Raw genomic sequence first — 19,843 nt, 5'->3', positions numbered from 1 at the left:
AAAAAAAAAAAAAAAAAAAAAAAATGTTAAATTATTTTTGTCCTGTAAAAGATGTTTTTTTCAAGATTTATGATTTATCAATACTATAACCATGCCACATTTACCAATACTTTGTTACAGCTCTTGGCAGTGGTACAGGAATCCGTAACTCAGTCCAACTAGACAAGGCATTGAAGGGGAGGTAACTTGATTGGCAGTGGTACAGGAATCCTTAACTCAGTCCCACTAGACAAGGCATTGTAAGGGGAGGTAACTTGATTGGCAGTGGTACAAGAATCCTTAACTCAGTCCCACTAGACAAGGTATTGTAAGGGGAGGTAACTTGATTGGCAGTGGTACAGGAATCCTTAACTCAGTCCATCTAGACAAGGCTTTGTAAGGGGAGGTAACTTGATAGACTTAGGCCCCTTTCCCGTATTCAGTTCAACCAATTAAAATGGTTGAACCTGAAAGAAAATGTTAGGGGCAGATCTGAACCGAGGCTGACCTCAGGAGTATTCGGCACATGTAGATTGAGGGGTCCAGACGTCACGTGCCCGACAGAAACTAAAATGCTGACCATGGCTAGTTTGCGATATTTCTTTGCAAAAACAAGGTCAAGCCACGTGTAGATTTTAAGATATGTTATATAATTTAGTTGACACATGAAAGAAGGACATATTATTCTTGATATATTGTTATTTATTTTCCAAATTTAATGCTTTTTTAGCTCTGCTTAATTAAACGAATGCACTTGGACCGTTCTATATCTTGGAATATTTCTGCGCCACCTGAACCGTTTCAACAGGGAAACATGAATGTAACCTTAGACTTCACATATAAATTACTTAATGCTATAAATGTAAGAGGAGAGAAATAAAGCAGGTCGAGGATAAGAGCTTGGGAAATCCAAACTTTAAAAATAAGGGAGCCGTTCCCCCAGAATATGATGACATTGGTGAGGCCATTTTACAATGTCCAAGGCTTCTTCTCTCTATACATACTGCATACTGGGAAATTTTCACCAATGAAAATAAATGCTTGTCCCGTGTTAAATGTTTTTTACATATATTTGCTATAAGAATAAATTCGCCCTCATTGCAGAGGATAAATAGATGAAAGTATAACTGCACGAAAAAAGCTCTACATACTTTTTGAAGATTGGACGAGGCTGTACCTACTATTTGAAGAATGGACGAGGCTGTACCTACTATTTGAAGAATGGACGAGGCTGTACCTACTATTTGAAGATTGGACGAGGCTGTACCTACTATTTGAAGAATGGATGAGGCTGTACGTACTATTTGAAGAATGGACGAGGCTGTACCTACTATTTGAAGAATGGACGAGGCTGTACATACTTTTTGAAGATTGGACAAGGCTGTACCTACTATTTGAAGATTAGACGAGGCTGTACATACTTTTTGAAGATAAACTAAGGCTGTTCCTACTATTTGAAGATTGGACCAGGCTGTACATACTATTTGAAGATTGAGTGAGGCTGTACATTATTTGAAGATTGAGTGAGGCTGTACATACTATTTGAAGATTGGACGAGGCTGTACATACTTTTTGAAGATAGACTGAGGCTGTTCCTACTATTTGAAGATTGGACCAGGCTGTACATACTATTTGAAGATTGGACGAGGCTGTACATAATTTTTGAAGATAAACTGAGGCTGTTCCTACTATTTGAAGATTGGACGAGGCTGTACATACTATTTGAAGATTGGGCGAGTCTGTACATACTATTTGAAGATTGAGTGAGGCTGTACCTACTATTTGAAGATTGAGTGACCCTGTACATACTTTTTTGTCACCTTCTGGTCAGGCTGTATGGGTTTGATGTGACCAGGTCCATGCTTCTCCTGTTCCTCTGCTACCATATCTATGATCTCACTGTTCACCTGACCATTGGTCATCTTCTCTGACCTTGACCTGTAAGATATGGAGTCTTAATGAAATAGAAAGCTGACTTAAAATGTAATAATCCTTTGCGGACAGTTATTCTAGACAGAAATGTCTTATTTATTCATTAAACAGACAAAAGAGCAATTGTCTGTGGGTTAGACAACAAATAAACCTTAATAGTTTACATATATCTTATTTATCAACAGTGAAATATTACGGTATACAGTTGTGTATTTAAATTTCCTTTATACAGTCCTTAGATAAATCTACCAGACAGAAATGTTTATAGCAAGAACCATTATACATGAATTTTTCGAATCGGACACAGAATTTTCCATCAAAATGAGTAATCTGGGACCAATCACAATGTGACGTCAATAGTAAATTATGAACATATTCCTGAACGTATTTACCGCTACACAAAACTGGTAACCAGATGCATAGAAACATGATCATGTTCCCACAAAAATATGGCTGTTCTGCCAATTGGTAAAATAGTTTAAATTGTGTTCTGAACCAGATGGGACCACATTAACAGCTAAAGTCATTTAAGGACGTGCCTCCATGTGTGTAGTGTATATGCATGCTTGTGTGTGTGCACGTGTATACAGGAGACAGGGTATGTTGGTGTGCTTGCCTCCTTGTGATAGCGCGGATCTGATGCCAACTTCAAAGTGCTATCTCACTGAAATACCATGTTGTTTTGAACACAAGACATAATTATATGAGGATTTAAATGATTTTGTTTTACCTTGCACTATAGACTACCATTATAAATATAAGAAAGTTTCATTTTTATCCCTAAATACCCCTGGTACTCACCCCTTGACCATTCTACTTTCCCCTGATACTCACCCCTTGACCATTCTACTTTCCCCTGATACTCACCCCTTGACCATTCTACTTTCCCCTGATACTCACCCCTTGACCATTCTACTTTCCCCTGATACTCACCCCTTGACCATTCTACTTTCCCCTGATACTCACCCCTTGACCATTCTACTTTCCCCTGATACTCACCCCTTGACCATTCTACTTTCCCCTGATACTCACCCCTTGACCATTCTACTTTCCCCTGATACTCACCCCTTGACCATTCTACTTTCTCCAGTGCCACTGATTCTCATGTTCGGATCAGTTTCAATGTCAGCACACATGGAGCTCTGGTCCACAGGTATTTTATCATCAGCATTCCTCGAGGACCACAGGTCATCCGAATCCTTCCCTTTCGGGAAACTGTCTTGTTTAGATTTTAAAGGACGAGGTTCAGCAGTCCGTTGTTGGGGTTTCTTACTGAGAAACTTGTTTGCTTGCTCAAATTCATCATCAATAGAATCGCTGGAAGCATTCCTCAGCAGCCTAGGTTTAGCATCCTCTTTCTTCCTCTGTCGTTGACTTGAGGTATCCTCGGTCAAAAAATCAAGGAGACTCGCCTCTTTCTTCATTGGCGGAGGCTCCTGTCTATCTCCTTGTTTGGAAAACCGTGACCTCTGACCTGACGTTGGAGTTGTTGGAGACTTTCGACCATACATATCCTGTGTAGGGGTTTTCCTGCCCTGGAAATCCCTCGTGGGAGTTTTTCTACCCTGTGGATCATTTGTGGGAGTTTTCCTGCCCTGAAGGTCCCTTGTGGGTGTCTTTCTGCCTATTGGGTCAGTAGGTGTCTGCCTGCCGTTAACCCCAGGCATCCTCTGTCCGCCAGTCGGAGTCTTCCTACCTCCGTATAACTCTGTAGGTGTTTTCCGACCCGGACTATTTTTTGAGAATCGTTTCTGTTTCAGGGTATCCTCATCATCTGATAATTCTACCTCCACGGTACTTGTCTTACCAAATATGTCAGTGGTATTTCTCATCCGTGGACGAGGTACCTCTCCTTCCATCCCCCTGTAGGAACAATAGATCTGTTATTTAGCGACAGAACAATCATTTCTCTTAATAACACATTTATTATCAAATATAAACTCACATATTTCATTTCCAGGATATGTCCAGATCTACCCTCACCATTTATGTGACATCCTATGTTACAATGTCGGAATTAGCAGCAGGTTGAAAGAGAATTGTTTAAATGTATGAAAATTGGGTTTATGCCAAGTCTCTATTTTATTCCTTTTCAAAAGATTTAGCCCCTTGGCTTTATATGACAGAAACATGGCAGAAGGATAAAACCCATCACCCAAAATATAGTATGAAATTTTTGAAAAAAAAAAAAAAAATACTGGTAGTTTATGGTATGTACTCACTTAGTTGCTCTGGGTAGAGTTGTTCCCCCTGACAGCTGGCGTGGTCTGGGAGATGGGGTTTCCGATATTGGTCTGAGTGAGGACTCCAGCGAGGGGGTTGTTCTGCCCCGCAATCCTACAACATTAATATTTACATTCACTGAAAATCTTTAACAGTTGTCATTAAAACAATTGTTTTTATATTTTTAAATACCAATATCATATTGTAAGACATCAGTTATATATTTACCAGCAGTTGCACTAGGACAAATAGCAACCAGTTCATGCATGGGAGAACTGATAAAAGTTAAGCCAGAAAAAATAAAAATAAAAATCTTGTGTTAGAACTGCTATTAACCCTACCTACCATGGATTTTTGTGTCTACCCTCAATTTTTCATTGATATTTAGTGATATGCACTGTTAAAGTCAGATCCCTGCTCTATATAAGCATATATAGTAAAGATATTTTTTTCAAAATGAAAAAAGAAATTGCCTACCTAGCTACCTACCCTATCTTTTCTGATGATGATAGTGGAACCACAAGTACTTTTTTTTTTGGCCTTATCCACAGTGCAGGGAGACAATTTTCAACCATCAAACTGATCATCACATTGTCCAATGTTCTATATTTCATGGACACAATAAGCTGGTCTGAAATCTGAATTATACCTGAAGTTGGGGAGACCCCTCTGTCATACCTGAAGTTGGGGAGACCCCTCTGTCGCCGGATCCCCTGTCATCATCTGTCATTATGGGACTTGCCTTCCTCAGGTTTGGAGCCTGCCAGGGCTTGTTGGGGTCGTGGAGAGGTTTTCTGAATACAGACATCATACAGGGGTAACTTGTAACTTAAAGATGGCAGAATGGGACTGTACTTAGTCACAAATGGCTGCAGAAAACACTTCAATATCAGTGCATACAAACTGTGAAGAATGCAGCGTATATCAAAACTAACAGTACATTTTGTATAAAAGTAACAGGCATGGATTTAATGTAACAACTAGTCATCTTTTCAGTCATGTATTAGATCGAAAAATATTTTTCTAAAGATTTCTCGTACATCTTGATCTATACAAACACATTATGTTGAAAAAAATCAATAAAAAAAAATTAAAAATTAAAAAAAAAACAACAAACAAACTCACCCTTGTGAATCATTTGTTGGAGTCTTCCTACCAAAGATCATATCAGATGCTGACATTGGTTGTTCTTGTTTCAGTTTAGAATTAGATTTAGTACCCTTTGGGGACAGTCCCCCTTTGCTTTCCCCATACGTCTTCATACTTGAGCTCCCTTTGGGGGACAGTTTGGGAGATGTCAGCGAGGGCATGTCCATGCTGTATCGGTCCCTAGGAGGCGTTTTAGGGGAGCTCAATGGCGGCATGGAACTGCTCCCTGATGAGGCCCCCTTTTTCATGAATCGGTCGCCTGCACCGGGTCTGAGAGTGTCAGTCATGGATAAGTCCCCCTGAAGAGGTGAACGCCGCTTGGCAGAATTCGGACGGTTGCCTTTTCTCTGTTGGAAGTCTGTCCGATACTGTGCATATGCATCTGAAAATAAAGAAAAAAAATGTACAATGTCAACAATTCTTTGCAGTTTTATCAAATAAATTTGACACCTGCGAACTTGTGAAGAACCTATAAATATGGGAGAAAACCCCCCACATTTTATCAACATCAGAAGCCATATGACTTCCTTACATTTTCACTACACCATTCCATGCTATAACACCTAAGTTGAATTTAAAAGTAATAATACTTCAACATCCAAGTTGAATTTGAAAGTAATAATACTTCAACATCCAAGTTGAATTTAAAAGTAATAATACTTCAAGATCCAAGTTGAATTTGAAAGTAATAATACTTCAATATCCAAGTTGAATTTGAAAGTAATAATACTTCAACATCCAAGTTGAATTTGTAAGTAATAATACTTCAATATACTTTAAGATCCAAGTTGAATTTGAAAGTAATAATACTTCAACATTCAAGTTGAATTTGAAAGTAATAATACTTCCACATCCAAGATGAATTTGAAATTAATAATACTTCAACATCCAAGTTGAATTTAAAAGTAATAATACTTCAACATCCAAGTTGAATTTGTAGGTAAGTAATAATACTTCAAGATCCAAGTTGAATTTGAAAGTAATAATACTTCAAGATCCAAGTTGAATTTGAAAGTAATAATACTTCAACATCCAAGTTGAATTTGAAAGTAATAATACTTCCACATCCAAGTTGAATTTGAAATTAATAATACTTCAACATCCAAGTTGAATTTGAAAGTAATAATACTTCAACATCCAAGTTGAATTTAAAAGTAACAATACTTCAACATCCAAGTTGAATTTGTAAGTAATAATACTTCAACATCCAAGTTGAATTTGTAAGTAATAATACTTCAACATCCAAGTTGAATTTGTAAGTAATAATACTTCAACATCCAAGTTGAATTTGTAAGTAATAATACTTCAACATCCAAGCTGAATTTGAAAGTAATAATACTTCCACATCCAAGTTGAATTTGTAAGTAATAATACTTCAACATCCCAGTTGAATTTATAAGTAATAATACTTCCACATCCAAGTTGAATTTTGTAAGTAACAATACTTCCACATCCAAGTTGAATTTGAAATTAATAATACTTCAAGATCCAAGTTGAATTTGAAAGTAATAACACTTCAAGATCCAAGTTGAATTTGAAAGTAATAATACTACCTTTTTTATCCTGCAACAACCACAGGTGGCAAATGTATAATCTCTTACTGAGAGTAAGGGAGCAGCCTTATTATGTGACAATGTATAATCTCTTACTGAAAGTAAGGGAACAGCCTTATTATGTGACAATGTATAATCTCTTACTGATGGTAAGGGAACAGCCTTATTATGTGACAATGAAAAATCTCTTATTGATGGTAAGGGAACAGCCTTATTATGTGACAATGTATAATCTCTTACTGATGGTAAGGGAACAGCCTTATTATGTGACAATGAAAAATCTTTAGTTGGCGTTTCTTCCAAACTGTATTAAATATTGGTGGGCTTATTACCAAGCACTGGCTTATTGTCATGTTGGATAAATAAAGAAATAAACTTACACTAAATTAGTTACGTTATTGTTGTATATGTATTATTATTTAGAAACATGTACATAAAGATACTTTCCTCTTCTTCCTTGGAAAAAAACCCCCACACACTTATATTATGTCAGCATCGATCCCTCTGTTTTTTTGTCATAGCTATTAAAAGTTTAGTGAAACAGAAATAACTTTTCACTAATGATAATCATTCTAGGAAACAGATTGCATGTTTCAGATTTTGTATAAAGGTTATCAAGTTATTTTCTTTAATATTTTGACAGACAATGTAAATTTCTATAAGGTTTTCATTTGGTTTTAAAAATGTGCAAAATTTCCTATTTGTTGTCTCTAAAAGCTATCTTCAAATGAGAATCAGTGGTGTATCTATCCTAATAGTGATTATGATGGCATTCATACATGGGTAATGGCATTCATGGCTGATAGTGATATGAATGCCATCTGAATTAGGAAAGATTAATATATAATCTTCCCTACCTTGTGAGCTCAAGTGTGACAGAGAAACCTAACCTGAAGGGTGGATATTTTTGGATGTCTAATTACCCGAGGCTCTGTCGGGGGGTTAGACAATCGATTTCTCCATTACACTGTCAAGGTACGTAGGGGATGATTATTTTTCTCTCATTTTATTATTTCAGTCACAACTTCACCAATAGTAGTAATACACGTTTGATTTGAAGCTAATTGTGACAACATAACATATTGTTCTCCCTACGTCATCATATTTTTGTCCTTATATCTGTCATACTCTTTAAGGAGACAGGAATATATCTTGAATAGGTGAATTGATAGGCAGTTCAGTGAAAGGTGGGATATATATATATATGGTAACAGGTTGTTTCGCCCTAAATCCTGCTTGCGCTAAGGGTTGTTTCGCCTTAAATTTTTTTTTTAATTTATATTATATGCTCATATAATAATTGATATTCAAATGTATCAACTAAACTTATTGATGGCTTTCTTCATTGGTGTGAGGTATATTTCATGTAGAGTATGTGAGAGCGGAGTCAGCTTTTCAAAGCTGCCGTTTGTCACACTCGCTTAAAAATAAGACAAACATTTTTTTCTACGAAATTGATTTTAATATTAATATGAAAGACTAAGAAGACTTAATTTGTGACTTAAAACTACTAAAATTGAAAGACAATACCATACAATATTTCGCCCTAATATTTTTGTTTCAGGGCGTAGCAACCTAGCGCGAAACAACCTAGGGCGAACGGGATTTCGGGCGAAACAACCCGGAACCATATATATAGGCAATGAGATAGAGTGGTATACATTATGTATTAATATTACCATCATCATCGTCACCACTCGGCTCTATGTCTTCGGCAACGTCGCTGTCATCAGTGAGATCTGCAGTCAAGCCCTGTCTGCGTCTATCCTTTAACCTCTGTTGTAGCTCAGACTGTAAGTTTGATGATTTCTTGGGTTTCATGAACCTTTGCCCATAACCTGGGCTATCAACCATATCCATGTTGAACTCTGCACTAAGATTAAAAGTAGAACATTTTTCATTAAATCAGTACCAATGTCAGTATCATTATAGATGAAAAGACTAAAAGTGTTCCCACCCCAAACATCAGACTTTTGAATCAGACTGAAAGATAGATGTGATTGTCTGTTTGAAGTCTAATTATGTGGTCAGAGTAAACTGATACGCTGTACATTTAACACGAACAGAATTCTTATTAATTGAAGCAGGCATAAGGTATAAAAGTTCAAAGTTTTGGAATACTGAGAGAATATAATTACATTACTGTTACTTCCCTCAGTAATAAAATACAAAATATCTAAATAATTGTGAATGTGAATATTTTCTGTGAATGAATTTCTCTCTTTTTGGACTGTATATAACCATTATCACAATACAATGTGCACTATAAATAGTCGGTTCAGAAGTTGATCACATAATGGTGTCATTCAACAGCAACAACCGGATTTAATAAGCTTTCACTGAAATGAATTGAGGTGATTACAAATTAACTTCTGAGGTAAAATTGAAACCCAAACATTCTTGATAAACAGCATATAAACATTGGTGTCTAATTTTGCTTTAATCATGCGACAAATTTCACCTTAAGGACTCAGAAACTGGTCACAGGTGCTGAACACACTAATTGTATGTGTTATATATCATATGTGTTTGTCCAGAACCAGTGATGCTACAACTAGGTAGCTCACTTTACACTTACATAAACACTAAACACTGTAAACATGTAATGAGCGAAATCTACGCTTGTGAACAAAGCAAGCGTAAATACCATAATGATCACTTTACTTTAGGGTCTAAATCAATATGTAATAACATGGCAAATTAACAGCAAAGACTTGCGAGTTTTTTCCCCTTTATTTTTGATATTTGATACTGTAACCTAAGGCACCAGTCATCTATTTGTTGTTCACATATTATTGTTGATGATATTTCACGTTATTAATCGAATCCCGCAAAACGGTTGAACATATCGAGCTTTGACAAAAAGTTGTTTACATATGTGCAATGAGAAAATCACCAAAATAGAAAAGCAAGCCCAAGCATGCCACAAGAATGTAGATAGGTCTGTGACAAGTTGACTATATTGTAAACCAAACTACAAATATATCCATTGCATCATGAACTAATTAAAATGGTGACCAATGAATCTTACGTTTTCACGAATTACCTATTACTGTCCTTCCAACTTATGACACGGACAGAACACAAAAAGAACACAAATCGGCAGCCATGTTTTACGTTACCAAGAATGCAAATTTTACAAGTCGATATAAATTACAGAATGACAATTTCCAGTTGTGACAGGTTTTCAACAATGCTATAGAATATTAAAATAAATGATTAAAACGAATACTATTATATTGATTTTATTTAGTATATAAATGCGTTTCTTTATTGTATTGATGTTTAAAGTTTGAATCGTTCCGTTTGTTTTTAGGGGAGATAACAAGTGCCCGTTGTGCACTCTCCATCGAAACTTTTTACAAGTTACCTCCCGTTGACCCGTTTCACCACACAAAAACTCTATTTCTTCTTGCACTTGACAAAAACTATCCCATTACAACCGTGTTTTATATTTGAGCCTAACGGGAATCAACGTTGTGTCTTGGCATAATTATTTGCTACGGTAAAAGTGAGAGCCACCCACATTAATTTTTTTTCATTTTTTAATGGACAATTAAAAATGTTTTTGACATAATTAGGAGGCTAGGAAGCTGTTCGAGCCAAGGGGGCTAGACACGGACCTATAGCTACGTCACTATAAAACGATTGCCAGTTGATTATAATGTAACCGCTCTCGACAATGACCCTCTCATGATTATTGGTGTAGTCGTGAGATGGGTGATAGTCGAGAGTATTTTTTTCCTGGGATGTTTTAAAACCCCTACTCCGGCTCGTCTGCCCAATCTTGTATAATATTAATATCTGCAACTGTAGGTCTAGTGTCGTTTGTGTATTTTCACCGTTATTACATGCTGGATTTAGATGATTATTTAACTTATCCAAAAATCGAAGATGTTGAATAGAGGACTAAGGGAAATTACGTTACCTTGCGAAACCCCATTATCTCGTACATATAGTTATTTATCTTAACTTGCGTTTTCTGATCTTTTAGTCAATATCTTTTAAAGATAATATAAGATACGACAGTGTTAAGTCTGACTCGTCCCCAGTTCAATCCGGTGTGCCGCAGGGTAGTGTTGTTAGACCTCTCCTGTTCCTCCTTTTTTATAAATGACCTGCCAGATGTCATCTCATCCACGTCGAAGGTTGGCCTTTTCGCTGATGACTGTGTAGTATACCGGTATGTCTCGTCAAAAGAGGACTCACTTCAACTGCAGAAAGACCTGGACAGTCTTGTTAGGTGGAAACAGGATTGGACGATGGAATTCCACTCCAGAAGTGTCAAGTTCTACACATGAGCCATATATCATCCATGGCCATACCCTGGAAGTGGCTGATACGGCAAAGTATATTGGCGTCCATCTGCATAAGACTCTGAGCTGGAACCATCACATGAGCCAGATTGCAAGGAAAGCAAACTCTATCCGGGCTTTCCTACAGCGGAACATCAACCAGTGCCCAAAGCAAACTAAGGAACTTGGCTACAAGACTCTAGTGAGACTTACCACTGAGTTTGCCAGCACAGTGTATGGGACCCTCATACAGCCGACAACATCAAGAAGCTTGAAATGGTACAGGGGCGCTCAGTCAGATTTATCTTTGGCGACTACCATACCACCAGCAGCGCCTCATCCATGGTATCCCAACTAAACTGGCCCACTCTGCAGGAACGACGTGCCCAGGCTAAGGTAGTGATGATGTACCGTATCGTCCATGGCCTAGTGGAAGTGTCAACTATATACCTGAATCCATCTGCCGTCTTTCTGCGTGGTCACCACCGCAAATTCCTGGTGCCCTTCTCACGTACAAAGACCTTCCTGACGTCCTACTACCCTGGCACCATCCGATTGTGGAGCACACTCCCGGCATCATTCGCAGGTTGAGCCTTCCTTGACATATTCAAGATGGAGATACTGCGGGTGGTCCTCAGATAGCTAGGCTGGAATTACTCCGTTTAAAATTGCGTTGTCCATATTCATTTTAATCACATATTAACGCCTGTGTTCCTGTGCCGGGCATACGTCAGAGACGGTTTGCACTCTACTGGAAGAAGAAGAAGATAACATTAGCTCGGTAGAGCTATTTTTACGACAAACATATATATATAGGTATGATTAAAACAAACAAAAGCATAGCATGCAAATAAACGTATATGCCTACATAGATGAATACAATATAGGTGTACCCCTGCAGGTGGGGGATCGGGAAAAGAATACGCATGCTGTTACCCACTGCATGCATCGTTTGAGGCGACTAATGTGGGAACCCCCTGGAGAATTGGGGATTTGCTTTGTTATCCTCTATTTGGGGACACAAAAGCGACTCAAGTAAATCTGCTGCACCCATTGCAATATTTGGGATATTTCTTTCTACTTCTAACTATCTTTTATTTCCTAGTGCCTTGCTTGGCAATACCTCACTTTTGGCTTGAAGTTTGAGCGTTCGCCCAGGTGAGGAAGGCAATGGGTTCTGTCCCCAGGCCGGGACATACCAAAGTCCTTAAAAATGGTAGTTGTTATTCCCTGCTTAACGTTCAACATTTAGGGGAATGGCAAATACTGGTTCACCCGTTGTCAGTATAATGTGACCGGGCGGAATGCTGTGCCGGACGCCTTCGGCATGGTATTGCAGTGAGATAGCACTATCAAGTCGGCATCAGATCCGCGCTATCACAAGGAGGCAAGCACTCCAACATACCTTGTTTCCTGCATACACATGCAATCACGCATACACTACACACATGGAGACACGTCCTTAAGTGACCTTAGCTTTTAATAGGACGTTAAACGAAATAAAAGTTAAACCTTAACCTAAAATAAAATTCACTAAAGTTATGAAAATAAAATACAACAATATATGCAGGCTACTGCACTAAAATATTGAATGCTGTATATGCGGGGTGTCCCGCTGCTGTCTGTTACCGAGGTAGCTACTAACGAGCTAAACTGCTGACCCGTCCAGTCCATATGTTTGCAGCTTCCCCAGTAACAGTGCATTAGGGATGCAATCGAAAGCCCTGGACAGGTCCATAACTATAGCTCCTACGAGCGTATGATTGTCCAATGCCTGACGCAAATCCTTTAGGACCCTCTGCAGGACATACTGGCACCCGTAGCCCCGCCTAAAAGCAGCTAGAAAAGGGTTAAAGTATTGTTAAAAATACACTTAACTGGTCATGTGATACTTTCTCAAATACCTTTGATATAGTAGGGAGTACACTGACATGTCTATAGATTTCTTTCTTTAATGAGTCTTTCTTTTTAAAAATAGGAGTCACCTGCGCACGACGGGACGGACATGGGTAACACTATATGCCGCCCCCCCCCCCCCCTTTATGGTGGGGGCATAATAATTAGTAAAAGAATCGACTGATATCACATGGATATGTAAAGTCTTTAAAACAAAATATCAACGCTACACTCCATGACCATTTAAAAACGTCCGTTATATAAGACTGTCAAGTAATTAGCTAAATGGTCGTATCGTTACCATGTTAAATCAACGAGTCTTACTTGCATGATGTATAGCTGCTTTTGTACGTATGTAATATTTAAATAATAGCTTAAACATTCATATTATGTAAATACTATATTTATGCATTCATAACATGCAAATATATGCAAATATATGAATGTCTAAATTTATAAAAAAAAAAAAAAAAAAAAACACTCTTCCTAGACATACCGTGCACCTGCAGACAGAGAGTTACGGTACTTAACATGTTTTATGCATTAACAGTTATGGTAATGTACATGTCCAGTCTATGCATCATTTTTGCAATCTATTACACACATGATGTATTGTAATTTATTGATATGGGATTTTTTTTTATGACATACAGTACCAGATGCAGTATTGCACGTACATGTGGATTACCATCCTCGATTCGCCAGAGATCACTATATACGCTCACTTTCGCTCTCTACACCCCTGGAATAGGGGTAATCAATGTTCAACACCTTTTGGATGAGACGAGAAGACAAGTATAATCCTTTGATGTACAGAATATCTCGGTCGCGTAACGGTAAAATTGACCGACTTTCAAGTCGTGTGTCACTCCTCTTTAACCTTCAAAGGACATGTATCAGCCTAGCAATTGGTCAAGTTATCTTTTCCTGAGGTCAATCAATCAAATAGCTAGCCGCGTGCTTTCAAATTGATACAGAGAACGAAAGTGAGCGTAACCTCCCGAAGTATCGAAGATGGTGGAATACCGGAATGATATAATATGTTTGTAATCAGACCTTCTTTAAATAGAAACTCATGGGTTTTTATCCGCCGATGAAATCAACGGATTGAAACAGGGACGGGTTCAAAACACTTACATATGTAAGTGTCATTGTAATCATTGATAGTCATTATTCCGTCCACGACGTCTTCTTGTCAGCCATTATTTGCCGGTTCGTACTGTCGATCATAACATATATCGAACATAAATACGACATACCAGGTAAGAAATTGTAATAAGTTCTTCCGATTCGAATTTTATATCGTTAGTCTATATAACAGAAGTAGAAATCAATCTGATTAAATCTCGTTAGTCTGCTATACTAAGTATTTAGGAGAGAACAATGAATAATATGATTCAAACCTCAAAGCGTGAATCAATAAATGGAAAAACAATGTTTTATCTTATTAAAATTCAACACTATTACTAATTAATATAAAATGACATATACAATACCCGATTTTAGTTTCTTCACTGGAGGTGTTGTCTACATTTCACAGCCATGAACTCGTAGAAACCCAAGAAAACACATTCGCACAGTATAGTCTAAGAATTGTTCTGGAAAAAAAAGAAAAAAATATCAGCAATATAATCATTAATCCGTGCAGAAAGATCACCCCTATATCTTCATTTTGACATAATGTTTGGTTTAGTTTGTTTGTGTTATACGTCCTTTTAACAGTTATGGTAATTTAAGGACGTGTCAGGATTTGGTGGTGGAGGAAGACCGGAGTATCCGGAGAAATCCCACCGACCTGCGACAAGTATCTTTAACATAAGGTAATCAATATTCATCTCATTAATGAATGCAGATTTATATTAATAATTAACTGATTTTTTATTTATATTGCAATTATATTGTATTATTCAATCAAACCAGGAAAAAGACATTCATGAAAGATTTTGTGTTTGTTTTGAAAAAATATCTTTTATGAGGAAATCCCCACGAAAAACTCCGAAGTTGAACGTAAACTTGTAGGTGGATTTTTATAGTTTATTGTTTTTTGTAACCTAAGAAAGAATGTTATTGTTACACACTGTACCTAAGTACTCATTTGATTTTATTTCACCGAAAACCCTTAATGGAACAACTGCCTTATGGAGCAGTAAACATGTTATCATCATCATCAACAACAGCAACAACAACAACTACAACAACAACAACATCATCATCATCATCATCATCATCATCATCATCATCATCAACAACAACAACAACAACTACAACAACAACAACATCATCATCATCATCATCATCATCATCATCAACAACAACAACAACAAATATGTGCAAACTTTTGTTTTAAATAAATGCTTCCTTCCTCGTATTTCTAGTGATTATGTTACAGAGCTGGAGATGATATGAATATGCACATCATGTATTATCAAAAATGATAATGGACTCATCTCATGAATGACATATGCAGACATGTTTTATGATCGGAAATGTCACCTATACAGTATATGCCATTGTCAATCCAGACAGTTTTTGAACACAAGGACGCGCAGATGTATACACCAATATCAGCGAGGTCACCAGTAAGTAGACCATTTAAATGGTGAGTATAGATTTAAGGATGCCTGTCCCACTGATTGCTAAACACCGAAGACTTCCTCTGTAGTTTTCTGTACACACAGTAAACTCCTCTTAATTCATAAACAAGAGAGCACGATTACCGAAGGTCAATACGGATATCTGTATCCCACAGCAGAGACCACTCCTAGAATATACTGTACACCCAAGATGCACAAGCAGGGAAACCCACTGAGGCCTATTGTGGACTACACTGGATCCATTGTTTACAATATTTCCAGATCATTAGCAGACATTATTGGACCCCTAGTGGGTAAATCGGAACACCATGTAAAGAATTCGAAACATCTAGCGGAAGCTATGTCTACCATCATGATTCAGAAAGAGGAAAAAATCATTTCACATGATATTGTCTCTCTCTTTGCCAACACAGCCATTGACGACGCACTTAGAATAATTCGGAAATGCTTAGAATTAGACAGATCCTGGCGCAAAAACACAAACCTCCAGATTCAGGACATCATGGATTTGCTGGAATTTGTGCTGACAACAACATATTTTAGTTTCCGAAACAACATCTATCAACAACGCTTCGACACCGCTATGGGTACTCCAGTATCTCCCATTGTGGCCAATTTGTTCATGGAACATCTGGAGCGAGAAGCAATAGCCACTGCCCCATATAATGCAAGCCTAGATTATGGAAACGATATTTTGACGACATACTTGAGATAATCAAGAAGGGGTCACAGAAGGATTTGATCACACATATCAACACCATAGATGCTACTAACAACATCAAATTTACACGTGAGGAAGAAACCAACTACACAATGCCCTTCCTAGACACTCTACTGGTAAAGAAAGAAGACGGAACCGTGAAGGTATTGGTCTATAGAAAATAGACCCATACGGACCAATGCATGAACTTGCGTCGTACGTACATTTCTCAACAGATGTGATACTATAGTCACAGAAACAGTGTCAAAATAAGGAGAAGAACAAGAAAAGGCCAATCAAGCATAAGAACAAAACCAGAGGTCAAGTGGTCATCCCGTATATAAAGGGTATATCCGAAACCATCCAGAGGATATATCGCGGTCATGGCATAGCAACAGCCATAAAGCCCCACAAGACGCTTCGCAATATCCTGGTACACCCTAAGGATAAAACATCTAAAGAAAACGTCGCAGGATGCGTATACACAATCGGATGCAAAAACTGCGACGCGTCGTATATTGGAGAGACTAGAAGGCGATTTGGGGTCCACCTTGGTGAACACCGGAAAGATACAGAAATCCAAGAAGGTAGGAAATTCACCAGATCAGAAAGGAAGCAGTCGGAGTCCCAGATAAATAAATCGGCAATCACAGACTATGCCACACCGAAAAATCCTGTGATTGACTGGGATAACTCCAAACTCTCGCACATCTATGACCAAGTATTAAACAAAGCGTAGCTGAATCGAGTCTTTCGGTAAATATATAACAATTAGTGTACATACGCTTACAGCGTAGCCGAAATCGACATCGATTTTGTGGACAACTCGTACACATTTTACACCTTTGTGTGCATACGTTTCACTGGTCATTTGTCTGAGGAAGGTCACAGTGTACATATCGTACTAGTCATCGAAACGTCACATAGGACATTTAATTGTTTATGTAAAAAGAATTTTTCATAACCCTCTTAATTCAGTTTTGTATATAACTGTAGCACGACTCAGCTAGGATATTTCTCCTTTTATCCTTGGAATTTTCGTTTATTCCATTGGTCAGTCCATTCTTATTATGCAATTCTTTCTTTCGTCGTTCCATTCATAAACTGATTGACTCATTGTGATATATCATCCGGTGCATGCTGCTTAATAAACTCTTCTAGAAGAAACTACATTCAATCGAGTCTGAATACAAACGGATCAGTGTCATTTTGAAGCTTCTTCGCCAGTTTTGTATGATGCGAGACCATCATGAGTGGTACACATTTGATACGATGTGTAGATGTTTGGTTACAAATTACGTAGATCTGAACAAGTAGGTATGATTATAATTATATTTCATACATATTTCATATAAAGCTCCGTGAAATATGGACAGAACTATACTGCGTTCATGCCGGAATGAATGTTAAAATAATCTGTTCAATCCCTATATCAAATATACTTGTATATAATTCAAAGACATACAATTTCAAGACATTCTGGCATAAACACATTTATGTAATACAAATAAAATGTGAAAGTTGAACAATAATATTTACAGAGCATAAAGAAGCACATAAATAATTCAAAATATGTAAGAGGATTTGATAGAAAGTTTAGAGTCTATGCAAAACCATTTCCTGAATGGAAAATATTGAATTTGTTATATTTTCTAACCATTCTAGCAAATCTATGTCATTTGTTTCAACATTCAATTTCAATATCAGATGATAATTGGTAACTGGTATTCCACGTTGAGTCATGATGCTATATCATATTTCCAAACATTTATACATATCTCGTTTCCATATTATTCATTTGGAAAGGAAAATGAATAAATTATATATCTGATTTATATGTTCATGTTATTCTGGGCAACCGTGTAATTTACCTTTTCTATTTATCTGGCATTAATTATGATGGAAGCATTTATAAATATAATAAAAGGTAATTAAGTTTTTCTTTAATATTCAGTTCGTGCGTGTCCAGTATACAACGTAAAATATTTTAATAGACATTGAGATTGGAAACGAACATTGCAACCGGTTTATAACATTTCCTCTTTATTTCACTATTTTTTTTTTTTTATTTCGAAGCAACTTCCAAAAATAGTCACATATATATTTAAAAAATGATTGTAAATACAATATAGTACAGTTACTAAAATAGTAAAAGTTTGATTTATATTAAATAGTTTAAGATTATGTGTAAGTTATTGTCACATGATATTCCTGGTACGAAATGTACACAGGGAAAATAATTGAAATCCGTTTGATTACATAGTATTTGTTAATGATCTAAAAAAGATATAAATCAAATTTAGGTATGAGAGACTGCGAATTCATTTGAATGTTAGGATCAGTTTGTATTTGATCTTTTGTGCGTTTATACTTGTATTGTAACTAGTTTGGGGTCACAGGTAAGTAGACTACATTTAAACACATTTAACATTAAGATGTATTCATGTCATATAGACACTTACAATGGATGACCCGGCAGTAAGTAGACTCGAACATGCATGTACAGCATGAAGTACTCATTCAAGTGTTATGCTAATTACATGTTAATTTGCTAATGTATATATGAATATTATATCTTAAATACTTTTAAAAGCGTTGATATGTTGTGCAGGACAAATGCTTTTGTATTTAGCACATCAACCATAATATCACCAGGAAGTTTACTTCAAGTTTATTAATGTCATGCAGATGTCGGATATTTAACTAGTTGCACAGAAAACGTTTGATTGCATCAAATACAGGTAAGATTACATCTACTTTAATCCAAATAATTATTTTTTTAAATCGATAATTTTGAATGCAACTTTTTCAACATCCTAATAGCGACTCTGTAGTGTAGAAGAACGGTGGTGTAGCTCAACAGACAAGGAATATACATATATACAGTTTATTTACGAAGTAATACACTATACACATACATATGATTATACATACACCTCATCCACTCATTCATACAGATGAATATCTACAATGAAACTATAAGATATATATATATAAAGTTCATGGCCTTTCTCTGTTCTGTATCTCCTTCCGGTGTCTCACTGAATTACTGTTCAATTCTGGTCCCAGTAGAAAACAATATCTGTCTAAATGACGACAGCACCATTCAACTTCCCGGACTTCCCGTATTCCACCCGATATCATCTGCTGATGACGAGGAATGACATAAGCTGTAGCCGCAGCATCATACCAGCTTTCTGTCCCATAAGTGTTGTCACTCCGACCCCTACGTGCTTTCTGGCGCACCAATGTTGTAGGCAGTCTGGCGAGTAAATTCACAATGTGGAACCAATGTTTAGTTGGTTGTCTTATCCACAATCCACCTTAGGCCATTTATCTCCGAGTTGGAACCAGACATCTGTAAAGTACAGATGTACACGAATAATAATAATAATCATACTTGTACACACACTCTTCCAAAACTAGCACACTTTATCTAATATGTTCAAACTATATAATGATATCTGGTATAACACTATACATAGAAAATAAACCATTATGCTATAAAACTATATATATATA

General features: G+C 36.9%; 2 protein-coding genes across 3 annotated transcripts in view; one reads left to right on the top strand and one right to left on the bottom strand.

The window, feature by feature from the left end:
- Nucleotides 1-9,965, bottom strand: part of LOC110455365 (histone-lysine N-methyltransferase, H3 lysine-79 specific-like) — a 31,974-nt gene extending 22,009 nt beyond the window's left edge. The window contains exons 1-7 of the mRNA XM_021505464.1: nt 9,883-9,965; nt 8,516-8,709; nt 5,260-5,665; nt 4,813-4,928; nt 4,134-4,248; nt 2,977-3,774; nt 1,789-1,917 (exon numbers count right to left, since the gene is read on the bottom strand). Coding sequence (XP_021361139.1) covers nt 1,789-1,917; nt 2,977-3,774; nt 4,134-4,248; nt 4,813-4,928; nt 5,260-5,665; nt 8,516-8,696 — 1,745 coding nt within the window. The 5' untranslated portion in view covers nt 8,697-8,709; nt 9,883-9,965. The remainder of the gene's footprint in view (nt 1-1,788; nt 1,918-2,976; nt 3,775-4,133; nt 4,249-4,812; nt 4,929-5,259; nt 5,666-8,515; nt 8,710-9,882) is intronic.
- A 7,958-nt stretch (nt 9,966-17,923) lies between these two features.
- LOC110455413 (nuclear hormone receptor E75-like) overlaps nt 17,924-19,843 on the top strand; it is a 22,110-nt gene continuing 20,190 nt past the window's right edge. For both annotated transcript variants that reach the window (XM_021505539.1, XM_021505538.1), the window contains exon 1: nt 17,924-19,062. The gene's annotated coding sequence lies outside the window, so the exon portion shown is untranslated. The remainder of the gene's footprint in view (nt 19,063-19,843) is intronic.

This window comes from Mizuhopecten yessoensis, unplaced genomic scaffold (assembly GCF_002113885.1).
Source record: "Mizuhopecten yessoensis strain PY_sf001 unplaced genomic scaffold, ASM211388v2 scaffold8213, whole genome shotgun sequence".
Taxonomy (NCBI): Eukaryota; Metazoa; Mollusca; class Bivalvia; order Pectinida; family Pectinidae; genus Mizuhopecten; species Mizuhopecten yessoensis.
Note: the sequence above shows the minus strand (reverse complement) of the source record. Positions and strands in the feature narration are given on the sequence as shown.